At 47.3% G+C, this 15,273-nt stretch overlaps 1 protein-coding gene across 1 annotated transcript; it reads left to right on the top strand.

Annotated features, from left to right (window-relative positions):
- Positions 1–8,809: 8,809 nt before the first annotated feature.
- On the top strand, positions 8,810–15,063 carry TAPBPL (TAP binding protein like; the record flags this gene model as incomplete). Its single annotated transcript, XM_079549658.1, has 7 exons — positions 8,810–8,948; positions 9,413–9,649; positions 12,572–12,853; positions 13,180–13,521; positions 13,652–13,975; positions 14,635–14,727; positions 15,023–15,063. The coding sequence occupies 7 exons, from the start codon at positions 8,810–8,812 to the stop codon at positions 15,061–15,063; spliced, it is 1,458 nt and encodes a 485-aa protein (XP_079405784.1).
- Between the last annotated feature and the right edge of the window lie 210 nt (positions 15,064–15,273).

The following is a 15,273-nucleotide window of genomic DNA, read 5'->3' as shown; positions in this document are numbered from 1 at the left end:
CGCTGTCTGCGCTTCGCTATCTGCGCTTCGCTGCCTGCGCTTCGCCATCTGCACTTTGCCGTCTGTACTTCAGTCACTCAACTGGACTGCACTTCTCACCCCAGCATTGTGGTGAGGTCTATACAATTCAAACAGATTCTCTCTCTCTCTCTCATTGTATTTTACTAATACTATATTTAGTAAAATCATTTGTTCCACCTCAGATTAGTGCTGTTGTTTTCAAGTATTTTGGGGTCCCCTGCTTCCCCTTTCCCAGAGGCGCGGATCCGCAGATCCCTCCGCCCTGCTGGTCACGGAACTGGGCCGGACCAGCCCATAAACCGTTGACATTTTTGGTGGAGAATGCGGGCAACAGTTGCTTTCTAGCTGTTTAGACTCTCTGCTCTCGGAGAGTTCCGTTGGGAAAGCTTATCTGTTTTACCACTACTCTCTGAAAACGTGACCTTGAGAACTCCAGGCGGACTGCCAGTATCGTAGGATATTTGTAAACTCTGAGCTTTACTATCTTGCCTCTGTAAAAAAAAGAAAAAAAAAAAAAAAAAAAATGCTTTCTGTAGTGAAACTGACTCTTAAAGGGCTGCACGCTGCTGCCTCTTCTTTCCTAATGCTCAAAACATACTGGGCATTAATTAAGCTGGCCACCTTGCTCTATGGAGCAATCGGCATATACAATCAATTGAAAACATGGGTGGAAATATGGACCTGGCACGTTCGTACAATGTGGCTTACAATTCCGGAGACAGCTGTCAATTTTACAGGACTGGGATTTTTTAAGGTTTCCAGTCTCACCTTTCAGCCTGTAATGCAGTTTTTGAATGAACACCTAGTCGCATTACTAATCTCCCTGAATGTATTGCTCATCATTTCGCTCAGTATTAGTATTTATTATATTTTGAGCATGTCCTCCCCAAAACCAGAGAATACTGAGTGGCAGGGAGTGTGGAGAGGTCTGGGAAAGACTTTAGACAGATGGAAATCTTCAGTCTCATGGAACTTTACTCCAGAACACCTGAAAGACCCCGAGAGTCTAAACAGCTATTTAAGGCAGGAATGTTGCGGCTTGGGCAGTTCTGAGGAGGCACATATGATTTGGGGCCTGGCTAATGCTTATCGGGCCTTATTCAATACTATCCTGGAGAGAGAGAGAGCTTCTGAAATTGAAAGGGAGAGTCTCAGGGAAAAAGTTCAAAATGAGCGAGAGAGTCTCCTGCTCCAGAGGAAAAACCTCCGATCTGAGAGAGATGCCCTCCGAATTGAGAGAGACTCCCTGCAATCCAAGCTCGACAATCTTCAATCTCAACAACACACCCTCCAATCTGAGCTAGATACTGTCATAATCGAACGAAACAAGCTCCAAGCTGAACTGGAGGATGAGAGCATTGGAACTGACCAACCTGATCAACCACAGGAGGCACCACAATCGATGTCAGTTGCCCCTGTAAGAGGACGGAAAACAAAGCGAATCTCGACTCAGTTAGAAGAGAAAAAAGAGGAGGAAAGAGGTCCAGAGGAGTGGCTCCGAGGGCCAAGAGAAGCACCTCTGAGTCCAGGGGAGGGGCCCTCAGTAAGACCACGGTCACCAACACCTACAAGGGCAAGAAGTCCTGGAAGAGCAAGAGGTGAGCAAGATATTGTTACCTTTGTTGATCGATCTCTGAAAATGAATGAAATTCGAAGTCTGAGAAAAGACTTCTCACGCCACCCAAATGAGCCTATTGCTACTTGGTTACTTCGATGCTGGGACAATGGGGCCAACAGTGTGTGGCTAGATAGTAGAGAAGCTCGCCAACTGGGTGGCATTGCTAGGGACTCAGCCATTGACAGAGGTATTAGTACATGCCAGAACCAGGCCTTCACCCTCTGGAAGCGGATGTTGTTAGCTGTAAAAGAAAGATACCCCTTCAAAGACGATCTGATGCCTGAGAAGAAGAAATGGGCTGATATGGAAGAAGGCATCCGTTATTTGAGAGAATGTGCTGTGGTGGAAACACTACATAGCCCCGATTTCATTCCTGATGAGCCAGACCAAGAGCATGATCCCGAGAGAGCCAGGTGTACACCAAACATGTGGCGTACATTCACAAAGACTGCACCAGAAAGGTACGCCAGTACATTTGCAGCTATGTATGGCAGAGGGGAAAGAAGACCCCTTATAAATGAGTTGCTTAATAAACTTCAAGACTTTGAGTTACATTTAAGCCCTCTACGAGCTTGTGTTTCAGCCATTGAAAAAGTAGCTGAAAAGCTGGACAGAATGGAGAACAAACAAGAAGATATAATAGGTAAACTATCAATCGTGCCTGATGCCGATGAATACATGGTGGTAACAGATACATCCAATGAGGAACAGAATTCCCAAAACAGCCTACTTGAGGGGCTAATCAACTTGATTTCCTCCCAGTCAGTGTCATCCAACGTCTCAGCTATCAAAAGAAGACGTCCTCCTGCTCGAACAAGTGACAACAGTAAGACCACGTCACGTTTTGCCTTGTGGCATTACCTACGCAACCATGGAGAAGATATGAAGAAGTGGCATAAGCAACCTACTCCAGCACTTCAAGCACGGGTAAAAGAATTACAAGACAAATCAACCACCAAGGTGAACTTCTCCAGAAAGGTGATTGCTCCAGTTGCTGCAGACAACGGAGGTAACAAATAGAGGGGCCCTGCCCCCAGCCAGGGGGGGGAAAGGGATAATAGAGTTTATTGGACTGTGTGGATTAGATGGCCTGGCACATCAGAATCACTAAAATATAGGGCCCTGGTGGATACTGGTGCACAGTGCACTCTAATGCCCTCGAGTCACCAAGGGACAGAATCAATTTATATTCATGGGGTGACAGGAGGTTCCCAAGAACTGACTATGTTGGAGGCCGAAATCAGCCTCACTGGTAGAGACTGGCAAAAGCACCCTATTGTGACTGGCCCAGAGGCTCCATGTATACTTGGTATTGATTACCTCAGAAGGGGATATTTTAAGGATCCCAAAGGGTATCAATGGGCCTTTGGAATAGCTGCTGTAGACACAGGTGTTAAGCAGTTATCTGTTTTGCCTGGCCTATCAGAAGATCCATCTGTTGTGGGGTTGCTACAAGTGGAAGAGCAACAGGTACCGATAGCTACAAAAACGGTGCACAGACGGCAGTATCGCACCAACAGGGATTCCTTGCTCCCCATTCAGAAGTTAATTCATCAATTAGAGAATCAGGGAGTGATCAGCAAAACTCACTCGCCTTTTAACAGCCCCATATGGCCAGTGCGTAAAGCCAGTGGAGAATGGAGGCTGACGGTGGACTACCGTGGCCTGAATGAAGTTACACCCTCATTGAGTGCTGCTGTGCCAGATATGTTAGAACTCCAATACGAACTGGAGTCAAAAGCAGCTAAGTGGTATGCCACCATTGACATTGCTAACGCCTTTTTCTCCATTCCTTTGGCCAAAGAATGTAGGCCACAGTTTGCTTTCACATGGAGGGGCATTCAGTATACCTGGAACCGTTTGCCCCAGGGGTGGAAACATAGTCCAACCATTTGCCATGGGTTGATCCAAGCTGCACTGGAACAGGGAGGTGCTCCTGAGCACTTATAGTACATTGATGACATCATTGTGTGGGGCAACACAGCAAAGGAAGTTTTTGAGAAAGGAGAGCAAATAATCCAGATCCTTCTCCGTGCTGGTTTTGCTATTAAGCGAAGCAAAGTGAAAGGACCTGCCCAGGAGATTCAGTTCCTAGGCATAAAGTGGCAAGATGGCCGTCGTCACATCCCGACAGATGTGATCAACAAAATCACTGCCATGTCTCCCCCCACTAATAAGAAAGAGACACAATCGTTTCTGGGTGTAGTGGGTTTTTGGAGAATGCATGTTCCAAACTACAGCCTCATTGTAAGCCCACTTTATCAGGTGACACGGAAGAAGAATGATTTTGTGTGGGGTCCTGAGCAGCAGCAGGCTTTTGAGCAGATTAAACAAGAGATAGCCCGTGCTGTGGCCCTGGGGCCAGTACGGATGGAACAGGATGTGAAGAACATCCTCTACACTGCTGCTGGAGAGAAAGGCCCCACTTGGAGTTTGTGGCAAAGAGCCTTAGGAGAGACCCGAGGCCGACCCTTGGGATTCTGGAGTCGAGCCTACAGGGGGTCGGAGGAGGGCTACACTCCAACTGAAAAGGAGATCTTAGCTGCGTATGAAGGGGTTCGGGCTGCTTCCGAAGTAGTCGGTACTGAAACACAGCTCCTTCTGGCACCTCGACTGCCAGTGCTGAACTGGATGTTCAAGGGAAAGGTTCCTTCCACCCATCATGCTACTGATGCCACTTGGAGTAAGTGGGTTGCACTGATTACACAACGAGCACGGATGGGGAACCTCAGCCGTCCAGGAATCCTAGAAGTCATCATGGACTGGCCTGAAGGTAAAAAGTTTGGAACACCACCAGCAGAAGATGTATCTCGTGCTAAAGAAGCCCCACCATACAATGAATTACCAGAGAATGAAAAGAAATATGCCCTGTTCACAGATGGATCGTGTCGTATTGTGGGAAAGCATCGCAGATGGAAATCTGCTGTGTGGAGCCCCACACGACAAGTTGCAGAGGCCACCGAAGGGAAAGGAGAATCAAGCCAATTTGCAGAGGTAAAGGCTGTCCAACTGGCCTTAGATGTCGCTGAACGGGAGAGGTGGCCAATGCTCTATCTCTACACTGATTCATGGATGGTAGCAAATGCCTTATGGGGGTGGTTACAGCAGTGGGAGCAAAATAATTGGCAAAGAAAGGGCAAGCCTATTTGGGCTGCTGACCTATGGAAAGATATTGCTACCCGAACAAAAAATATGGTTATAAAGGTGCGTCATGTAGATGCTCATGTGCCCAAGAGTAGAGCTACAGAAGATCAGCGAAATAACCATCAGGTAGACCAAGCTGCCAGAATTGAGGTGGCTCAAATAGACCTGGACTGGCAGAACAAGGGTGAGTTATTTTTAGCTCGGTGGGCCCATGAGACCTCAGGTCATCAAGGGAGAGACGCAACATACAAATGGGCCAGAGACCGAGGGGTGGACTTAACTATGGATGCCATTGTACAAATCATTCATGACTGTGATACATGCGCCACAATTAAACAAGCTAAGAGGATGAAACCTCTCTGGGAGGAAGGGCGATGGCAAAAGTACAAATATGGGGAGGCATGGCAGGTTGATTATATCACTTTGCCACGATCTCGCGATGGTAAGCATTATGTGCTCACCATGGTGGAGGCAACAACCGGGTGGCTCGAAACATATGCAGTACCCCATGCTACCGCCCGAAACACCATATTAGGTCTGGAGAGGCAAATCCTGTGGCGACATGGCACCCCAGAAAGAATTGAGTCAGATAATGGGACTCATTTTAAAAATTCACTTGTGGATACTTGGGCCAGAGAACATGGCATCGAGTGGATTTATCATATCCCCTATCATGCACCAGCCTCTGGTAAGATCGAACGCTACAACGGGTTGTTAAAAACCATGTTGAAAGCAATGGGTGGCGGAACATTTAAACACTGGGAGAAGCATTTGGCAGAAGCCACCTGGCTGGTTAACACCAGAGGATCAATCAGTCGAGATGGTCCTACCCAATCCAGCTCCCTACATATTGTAGAGGGAGATAAGGTCCCTGTAGTACATGTAAAGAACATGTTAGGAAAAGCAGTTTGGGTTTTTCCTGCTTCTGGGAAGGGCAAACCTCTTCGCGGAACTGTCTTTGCCCAGGGACCTGGGTCCACCTGGTGGGTGATGCAGAAAAACGGGGATGTTCAGTGTGTACCACAAGGGAATTTGATGTTGGGGGAGTGCAGTCTGTAATCCCATGTGTTAAGCATGATGTAGTGATGTAGAATAAGGGGTGGAATGTCATGGTTTTATGATTTTTTGGTCATCAGTATTCCACACCATAACATCATGTAATGCACTGGGGGTGGGGTTTGATATCTGCCGAATGTTCGTCCGACGGAGAAGAACTGCATTTCCCCAGGAGGCTTTGCGGTCAGCAAGGGGATATAACTCCATGCAAGGTCACCTGATCCTTCTTCTTCGCCTGCGCTTCGCTGTCTGCGCTTCGCTATCTGCGCTTCGCTGCCTGCGCTTCGCCATCTGCACTTTGCCGTCTGTACTTCAGTCACTCAACTGGACTGCACTTCTCACCCCAGCATTGTGGTGAGGTCTATACAATTCAAACAGATTCTCTCTCTCTCTCTCATTGTATTTTACTAATACTATATTTAGTAAAATCATTTGTTCCACCTCAGATTAGTGCTGTTGTTTTCAAGTATTTTGGGGTCCCCTGCTTCCCCTTTCCCAGAGGCGCGGATCCGCAGATCCCTCCGCCCTGCTGGTCACGGAACTGGGCCGGACCAGCCCATAAACCGTTGACACATGCCCACTGCCCTCTGGTGCAGAACCTTTCCCTGACCCCGAACCTGACTCTCTGCTCACAGCTCCATGCCGTTCCCTCGGGCCCTGTCGCTGTCACACAGAGCAGAGCTCAGCGCTGCCCCTCCGCTCCCTGTGAGGAGCTGCAGCCGCCATCAGGCCTCCCCTCAGCTCTTCTGCTCTGAACTGAACAAATCATGGGACCTTAGCCACTCCAGACCATTCCTCATCCTCACGGCTGTCCTTTAGAGGCTCTCTCAGTGTTTTATGTCCTTCTTATATTGCAGTGTCCAAACCTGCACGCAGTGCTCAAGCTGATGCCATACCGGTGAAGAACAAGTACTTAGGCTCCTTATATAGGCTTGGATAGAGGAAAGCTGCCTGGTTTTATGGGGAGCAGCAAATGGAGAAAGGTAAAAGGACGCAGATAGAAGAGTGGTGTGGAAGAACTGATGGGACTGCAAATGTGCAAGGAGGGAATGTCTAAATTTAAGAGGCAGTAGATGGTTAGAGGTGACAGTAAGGGCAGCAGAAACCTCTAAGAATATTATGGAAATTGAGAGTTTGTTTTATATTATTTGATAAGAAAACCTGGTGAACCCAATGAGCTGCAGACTGTTTTGAAATGTAATTTTTACAGTGATCCTCACTCTGTGGGACAAATTCTCCTGGGTTGAAGTATTCAGCCAGTATACTGATGAAAAGCAAGCTGAGAGGCCACTGTTAAACCACAGAGTCACCACTTTTGCTGTTTCTAAGCATTCATCTTTTGCTGTCAACAACAGATTTTCTGGATAAATGCTTCCCTGGAGATGTGGATTTGAATTCCCTATTATTGTTATATATTTACATGGGGTGTATGGTATTTCTTCAGGGGTTAAAGGGTAAGTCACCTACTGACACATCAGTCCAGACTGGGGTAAGAAGTTACTTGTCAGGCCCCCAATTCTTAAAACTGAGTAAACACAGATAAGGTAAAGTTTATTGGAACAGTGTTTGTTATTTTGCAGAACTGTGTAACTTCTTGTTGCTTTCTTAAAAATAAAATTTGTTACAGTTAAAAAATGCATCAAAATCCACATCCTATCTTGTTTTCGTAATTCCATCACATTAACTTGATTTCCAAATTTAGAAAGGATAAAAGATCCTTTTAGATCAGACATGGTAGTTCCCGTATTCTCATATTTACTATTCCCTTTCCATTTGCTCCTTTATTCATTCAGTATAATTTTCTTGGTTTAAGATTATAGTTATGTATCAGCAACAGGCAGTTTTATTCTTGACCCCATCTTCTTTGCACAGTCACCTTCTCCTTTTTGATTCAGGTATTTATTTACACAAAAAAATTTATTTTCTAAAAATTCATTTTCCACATTAATATCACATCATGTCTGCAAACATTTGAAGGTGTGTTTTGTTTGGCAATCAATTTCCTTACCTGTCACATGTATTCAGTAGCCTCATGGCTGTTGATTGAGGTAGCTGCAGAGGGATTTTTGCTCTTGCTCTGGGGTGCAATTGCCATAACAACTGACCATCTCTCAGAAGAATCCTGGGCTTCTTTCACATTCAGTTTCTTCACCATTACAGTCCATATTAAAGACTTTTATTATTTCCTTGATTTTTCGTTTGTTTGTTTCCATTTCGAAGCAAAATTTTCAAGTACTCAGTAGGCCTGTTTTTTTTTTAGCTTCCTGCTTAATTGATATGTAAGCAAATTATGATCACATGCTCCAAATGTATTTTTCATCAACAACCTTTTCTATGACTTTGTTTCTATTCACACAGACACAGTGACTGTTTTGTGAAGGAATTTGTTACCTGTCATATCAAGATTTATAGGCTTAAGCCCCGTCATGATTATCAGAGACTTCCCCCAGTGCCTAACATTTTCTCTCAGCAAAGGACATGAAAAAAGGCAGTCCTGAAAATGCCACCAAAGCTCACCCATTCTCTCACTAATGCTGTGCACAGGCTGTTTTTTCCATGTTTTTTTCTTTCAGACAGCTGGGGTGGACTTGTCAGCTGGCAAGTAAGGCACTCCATGGAGGATCCACAGGGAAAAAGGAACAACTCTAGCTTCACATCCCAGCCTCTCACAGAGCTGGAATCTTATGAAAAGCAGGCTTGTAGAGAAGTGACAGCCTTCACTGGGTGCCCAATGAGTTGGAAGAGAAGGGGCTGCATGCAGATGGACAGTGTTAAGGCTGGCATGGCACTGACACTTAGGAAGAGGCCCAGCAAAACCTGTAGCTCTGGAAGCTCTCCTCCATCCCGCTTTCCTACTGCCTAAGCCCTCCTGCTAAGTTCCTTGTGCTTGGTAAAGAAAGAGTTAACAGGCTTAGAGGTGCTGGGATTGTTTCCCTTCTGCTTCTCCAAAGTGAAAGTGAAATCAAAAGCATGGTGCTTCTGGCAGCCTGGGGCAGGGCCTGGTTCCAGCTAGGCTTTCCGAGCATTTTGGCCTGCAGAAGACCCCTCCTTAGGGGCAGTATGATCCTGGGGCTAATCCTGTGCTGCTGCATGCTGGCTGTGCTGGCAGGTGAGCCGGGGCTTGGCTGGGGCTGTGCTTATGCTGCTGCTGCTGCAGCGCCTGGGGAAGGGAAAGCTGCCAGGAGACCTGATAGCAGCCTTCTGCTATCTGAAGGTGGGCTGTAAGAAAGTAAGAAACAGACTCTTTAGCAGTTCTGTTGTCAAAGGACAAGGGAAAATTGTTTAAAACTAAAAGAGGGCAATTTTATATCAGGTATAAGGAAGACAGTAAGGGTGGTGAGGCACTGGGACAGGTTTCCCAGAGACATGATGGAAGTCCCATCCTTGGAGACCCTCAAAGTCAGGCTGGATGGGGCTCTGAGCAACCTGATGTAGCTGCAGGTGCTCCTATTCATTGCTGGGGAGTTGGGTTAGGTTACGTTTAAATGTCCTTCCCTTGGAAATTCAAACAATTCTACAATTTTATGATTAAAGCAGCTTGTGCACTAAAACAGTTCTTTTCCTTCTTCTAAGGGACAGTGGAAGGCCCCACACCAGTGCCTGAGATCCGCAGGGTGGATGTTGTCCTTGGCTGCTCCTACGTGGGGGAAGGAGGATTGCCAAGAGCCTTTGGTGGCTCCCAGCATCCAGCTACCCTGGTGCTGAGGGGACTCAGCGTCACAGATGATGGCACCCTGGGAGATGTAACCGACTATGAGATCCCACAGGAAGACCACAGCTCCTCTGCTCCCATCATCTTTGAAGCCTCAGGTGAGTGAGGCATCAGAGCTGCTTCCAGAATTTTTACCTCCTCATGCCCCAGGCTTTTCCAAAAGAACTTTTAAATGGAGTTTAGACAATTACAAGGACTGCTGAACAAGTAATCCTCAAGTCTCCTGTTTTATTATGCTGGCCCACGGATGGATGTTGATGGTATAGCAGTAGAAACTGGGCCTTCCCACCAGTATTCCATTACATTTTGTTGCTGTGTGACAGATGGCAGCAGAGGGGCAGTATGACAAACATGGAAGTGCGCACGAAGCAAAAGTTTGTTATTTAATTTCTACATGAGGAAAAAATGGCACCCACTGACATTCACTGACACCCGCTGAATGTTTATGGAGACCTAGCAGTGGATGTGAGCACAGTGAGGTAGCAACCTTCATAAATTTTTAATTTTTGAATTAATTTTTGAAGATCAGTACTAGCTGATATTTAAAGTCTCTTCCAATCCAAACTATTCTATTATTACATGAATGGCCACTAAAGTTCTATGCATGACCTCCTACATTTAGCAATTAAGACTTTAAGAAAGGAATTTTGTGGAAGGCTAGAAACCCTGCTGCTGCATCTCCCCTCTACAGGGCTTATACTAGGTTGTCTCCTGGAAAATCTTTTGTCAATAACATCTTGAAAATTATGGCTCTATGTTTTATTATTGCATTCATAAAGAGCACTCCAACCTTTTATTACTACTAACAATATTAGTATCTTAGTCAGCGTGCATGAAGTAGCACTGTCCCTCTCAGAAGGTCAGCAGTGTGTACTTGTCTCTTTTTACTTCATTTCTGGGCGCCAGCCTGCAGTCCTCCTCCATAGCCCTGGCTTTGTGTGTAACTTCACAAACACAGTAAAGCAAAGGCCCAAGCCTGTACTTCACTCTGGTCAAATTAGCTGCACACAATGCTTATATGCAAACAAGTGCTTATATACAAGCTTATCGAAGGCCCAGCAGGGTTGGTTAGCATGGGTCTAAGCTTTCCTGCTGGGATGCGATTGAACAAGGCATGGGTGTGTTCAGCATGCTACAAACAGGCCTTGGGAATCTGAAAATGTCCCAGTTGACTGGAAGCTGGCAATCACTCCAACCTTCAAAAAGGATGAGAAAGAATACCCTGGTAAATACAGGCCTGTCAGGCTCAGTTCAGTGCCTAGTAAAATTACGGAGAAAATTATTGTAAAATTTAGAATTTTAGAATGGCTTGGATTGGAAAGGACTTCAAAGATCATCTAGTTCCAACCCCCCTGCTGTGGGCAGGGTTGCCACTCACTAGATCAGGCTGCCCAGGAACTCATCACACCTGGCCTTGAATGCCTCCAAGGATGGGGCATCCACTACCTCTCTACATAGCCTGTTCCAGTGCCTCACCACTTTCTGAGTGAAGAGTTTCTTCCTAACATCTAACCTGAACCTCTCCTCTTTCAGTTTAAATCCATCCCCCCTTGCCCTATCACTATCTACATGCATAAAAAGTTGATCACCCTCCTGTTTGTAAACTCCTTTCAAATATTGGAAAATTGCAATGAGGTCTTCCTGGAGCTTTCTCTTTTCCAAGCTAAACAATCCCAACTCCTTTGATCTTTAATTGTAGGAGAGGTGCTCCAGTCCTCTGATCATCTTCATGCCCCTCCTCTGGACCCACTCCACCAGGTCTGCATCCTTCTTGCACTGGGGGCCCCAGGCCTGGACACAGTACTCCAGATGGAGTCTCCACGAGGGCAGAGTGGAGGAGGGCAATCACCTCCTTCTCCCTTCTAGCCACCCCTCTTTCAACGCAGCTCAGGATACCGCTGGCCTTATGGGCTGCAAGAGCACACTGCTGGCTCATGTGCAGCTTTTGGGATTTCAGGGTCTTGGTCAAAAACAAGCTGAACATGCATCAACAGGCAGCCAGGAAGCCCAGCTGTACCCTGAGATGCACCAGGCCCAGCACTGCCAGCTGAGCAAGGAAAGTGATTGTCCTGCTCTGCTCTGCACTGGTGTGGTCTCACCTCAAGCACTGGATACAGACTGGGGCACCACAGTTCCAAACAGACATATTAGAGAGTGGCCAAAGAAAGGCTACAAAAGATGGTGGAGGGTCTGGAGGAGAAGACACGTGAAGAGCTTTGTTCCATCCAGGGCAGAGAAGGCCGAGGGGTGGCCTCATGATAGCCTGCAGCTCCTCACGGGGAGTGGAGGGGCAGCTCTGAGCTCTTCTTTCTGGTGACAAGCTATAGAACCTGAGGGAATGGCATGAAGTTGCGAAAGGGTCAGGTTGGATAGCAGGAAAAGATTCTCCATCAAAGGGTGATGCTGCCCTGGCACAGGCTGCTGGAGTTCAAGGAGCATTTGGACATCTCTCTCAGACATAGGGTGTGAATTTGGGGTGGTTTTGTGTGGAGCCGGGAGTTGGACTCAGTGATCCTTAAGGGTCCCTTCCAACCTGGGATATTTTATGATTCTATGATTTTTCACGTACTGCAGACACTGAGTTAATTTCCAGTGATGTCAGTGGGAAGCACACGGATCACTTACAGGGGTCACATAGGGTGCTTATGCCTACATGCTTTGATTAAAAAGTGTTCAGACCCTAAAAGAATAAACATTGCAAGTCGTTACTGGTTACTTCATATATACAACTTATTACTGAGTCAGCTGGAGGGAATCTGTTTTGCTTACTCCCCTTTTCTAACAGCTTCCTTTGCCCACAGTAAACCCTGTGCTGGCTGAAATGAAGCCAGCAGACTAAGGGATGTAAAGCAACCACAGCAAACATGATCTCATATTCTTTACAGACCTCCATTTGATAAACTTAGCCTTACATTTCTGTGTTCTGACTGACACTGTAGTGCATGGAGTTTCTCATCTCATCAGCTTGCTCTGTCTTCCTCTCAGATCCAGACAATTAAATCTCTTCTCTCTCCTCACAGCACAGCTAGTGTCCATCCCGTACGCAGATGCCCTGCTGCATGTGGATTGCAGTGGGGAGGAGGTGAGCTGTGAGCTTTCCCCGTATAATTTTCAGCAAGAGGGCAATGGTCTCTGCCCTGCCTCCTGGTTCCTAGCCACCATTCGGCTCTCCAGCGGGATCGGCATTGCCCTGCTGCTCAGAGGATCCAGCTGCAGCAGCCAGAAGGATTGGGGACACGATGTGATACTGCATCCAAAGCTGAAGATTCCAATGAGCAAGGAGGGGACTCTGCTGACTACAGGTGACCAGGTGGCCTGGGATCCCAGCCCTGCTCAAGCAGGGACATCCACAGGAGGTTGCCCAGAGCCACGTTCAGGTGCCTTCTGAACAAGTGCTTTGTCCTTCCAGACCACGGCACGTACTTGGTGTCCACTTGATTGTCAACCCTGATAACCCCACAGGGCTGGCTTCCTCCCAGCTATTCTGCCCATGTGGCCCCCGAAGCATCACACAAGGGGCCTGCTTGGGATGAGGATGTCACTGCCCATACCTCCCAGTTGAGGACGCCTTCTTTACCCACTTTGATTTAATTCACTGCTTGCCTTTAATCCTCCTTTCTGTTTCTAGTGGAATTTCAATCATCATCAAACAACACTTCCCTGCGCACACGTCTTGGCAGCTCCATCACCCTTGACTGCCACTTTGCCTTGGCTCCCGGCTTCCTACTGTCCTCCCTGGAGTGGAGGAGGCAGCACCGAGGCAGTGGTCGCAGCCTTTTCCAATACCATGTGGGGAATGCAGGCCCGACAGTGCAGCCAAAATTCCACGTAGATGTGGAGCAGCTGCTGAGGAATGGGGATGCATCGCTTACCTTGCAGGAAGCAACTGTGGATGATGAGGGGATGTACATCTGCTTGGTGTCGACAGCACAGCACCAAGTCCAACACAATATCCAGTTGCTGGTGGCTGGTAAGGAAGGCACTGAAAGGTCACCCTGTTGCTTCCAATACTCACTGTCACAGGCAGCTTGTAGCTAGATGCCATTTGTGTTCCCTGCTCAGTTTCTGACCCAGTCAATTCCCTGTCTATTTCCTTCCAGAGCCCCCAAGAGTTCGTGTGTTCCCAACAGAGGTGTCATTCAAGAGAGATGAAACCATTACTCTGACCTGCAACATTGCTGGCTATTACCCCACGGACATCTCGGTGAGCTGGACACAGAAGAGTCCTGAGGATGCGGTAGAAATCAGCCTCTCAAACACACGCTTCTCCAGTCACCGGCAAAGCCGAGATGGCACCTACAGCATCGCCTCCTACCTCAGCGTCACTTCAGCCACAGCACAGGCTCCAGCCACATACACCTGCCATGTTTCACATGTGGCTCTGGAGGTGCCCATCTCCATCAGCACCCATCTGAAGGCACCAGGTGAGTGTCAAGGTTAAGTGACATATTCTTCACCCATGGCCCACACCTCCTGCTACCTCATTACTTACCAAAAGGATTAAAATCTCTGGGGTGCATCACGCATGCCTGCTTCTACCTGCTTTCCTCCTGGTGTCCCCTTGTACCCATCATCTCTTCTGTTTCACTCCCTTAGTCTGAAGATTTTAAGTCAGCAATTATCTCATTTCCTACAAGGGATGAGAGATATTATGACTAAAAACAGAGCACTTGGATGGAGACAAAAGAACAGCCATGCCCAAGGAGCTGGACACCCAGCTGGACTCATTGTTCAACTGGAGGCTGAAGCTGCTGAGGAGCTGTTGTCTCAGCACTGCAAAGAGTGCTACTTCCCTTTAGAGTTGATGTGCTGTCAGTGTTCTTGCTCTCCTCCCCAGCGGGAGGTTGCTCTCCTTTCTCCTGACCCATCAGGGAAAAACAAGCAATGCTGTCATTTAACAAGTTACATCATATCTATCTATCCAGTATAATTTGGCCCTGTGTTAATGGCCCTAGTGCGTGTGTTTCCTGTCACAGCTGATGAGAGCATGTGTATTGTCAGATGCCAGGGGGTTTGATGAGCTGGGACAATCACTGGCTGCTGAAGTGCATGTGACATCCCTGATACTCCTCTTCCCCTACAGAACACACAGAATTGGAAGGATTGGTAGGCGGGGCCATTGCCACTGCCATTTTCATTTCTGTCCTCTTCATTGTGCTCAGAAGGAAAAGAGCAGGTAAGAGGCTAAACACTAGCCACTTCTCTAATGTGGAAGATGGGACAAGCAACATCTTCCTGGCACTGGCAGCTCATTGCCATGGCTGTGGAGGTCTGGCTGAGCTATGGCTGCTGCTCCCTTTCTTCCCCTGCTCTGCAGTGTGCAGGGCTATGATCCCATAGCTGGAGGCATGACAGGGCTTAAGTGCTCTTCTCCATTTCCTTCTGGTGAATCTCTGCACAGGGGTGATGGTCTGTGCACTTTGGTCTTCATGAATCTTAGTTTTTTTTTCCTTTATTTCTTTCCTTTTCAGCTGAACCAAAGCCAGAGCAACTTCTAACAGCTTCAGAGTAGGAGAACTCTCACGTCAGCCACCTGCCCTCCACTGTCTCTCTTCTTTTAGAATCATAGAATCATACAATACCCTGATTTGGAAGGGACCCATAAGGATCATTGAGTGCAGCTCCTGGCTCCACACCAGGAACATCCAAAAAATCAAACCATATGACAGAGCACTGTCAAGACGCCTCTTGAATTCTGGAAGCTTGGGGCTGTGCCCAGTGC

This window comes from Tetrao urogallus, assembly GCF_951394365.1.
Source record: "Tetrao urogallus genome assembly, chromosome: 1".
Classification (NCBI taxonomy): Eukaryota; Metazoa; Chordata; class Aves; order Galliformes; family Phasianidae; genus Tetrao; species Tetrao urogallus.
The sequence above is the reverse complement of the archived record's forward strand: the minus strand, read 5'-3'. Positions and strand labels throughout refer to the sequence as shown.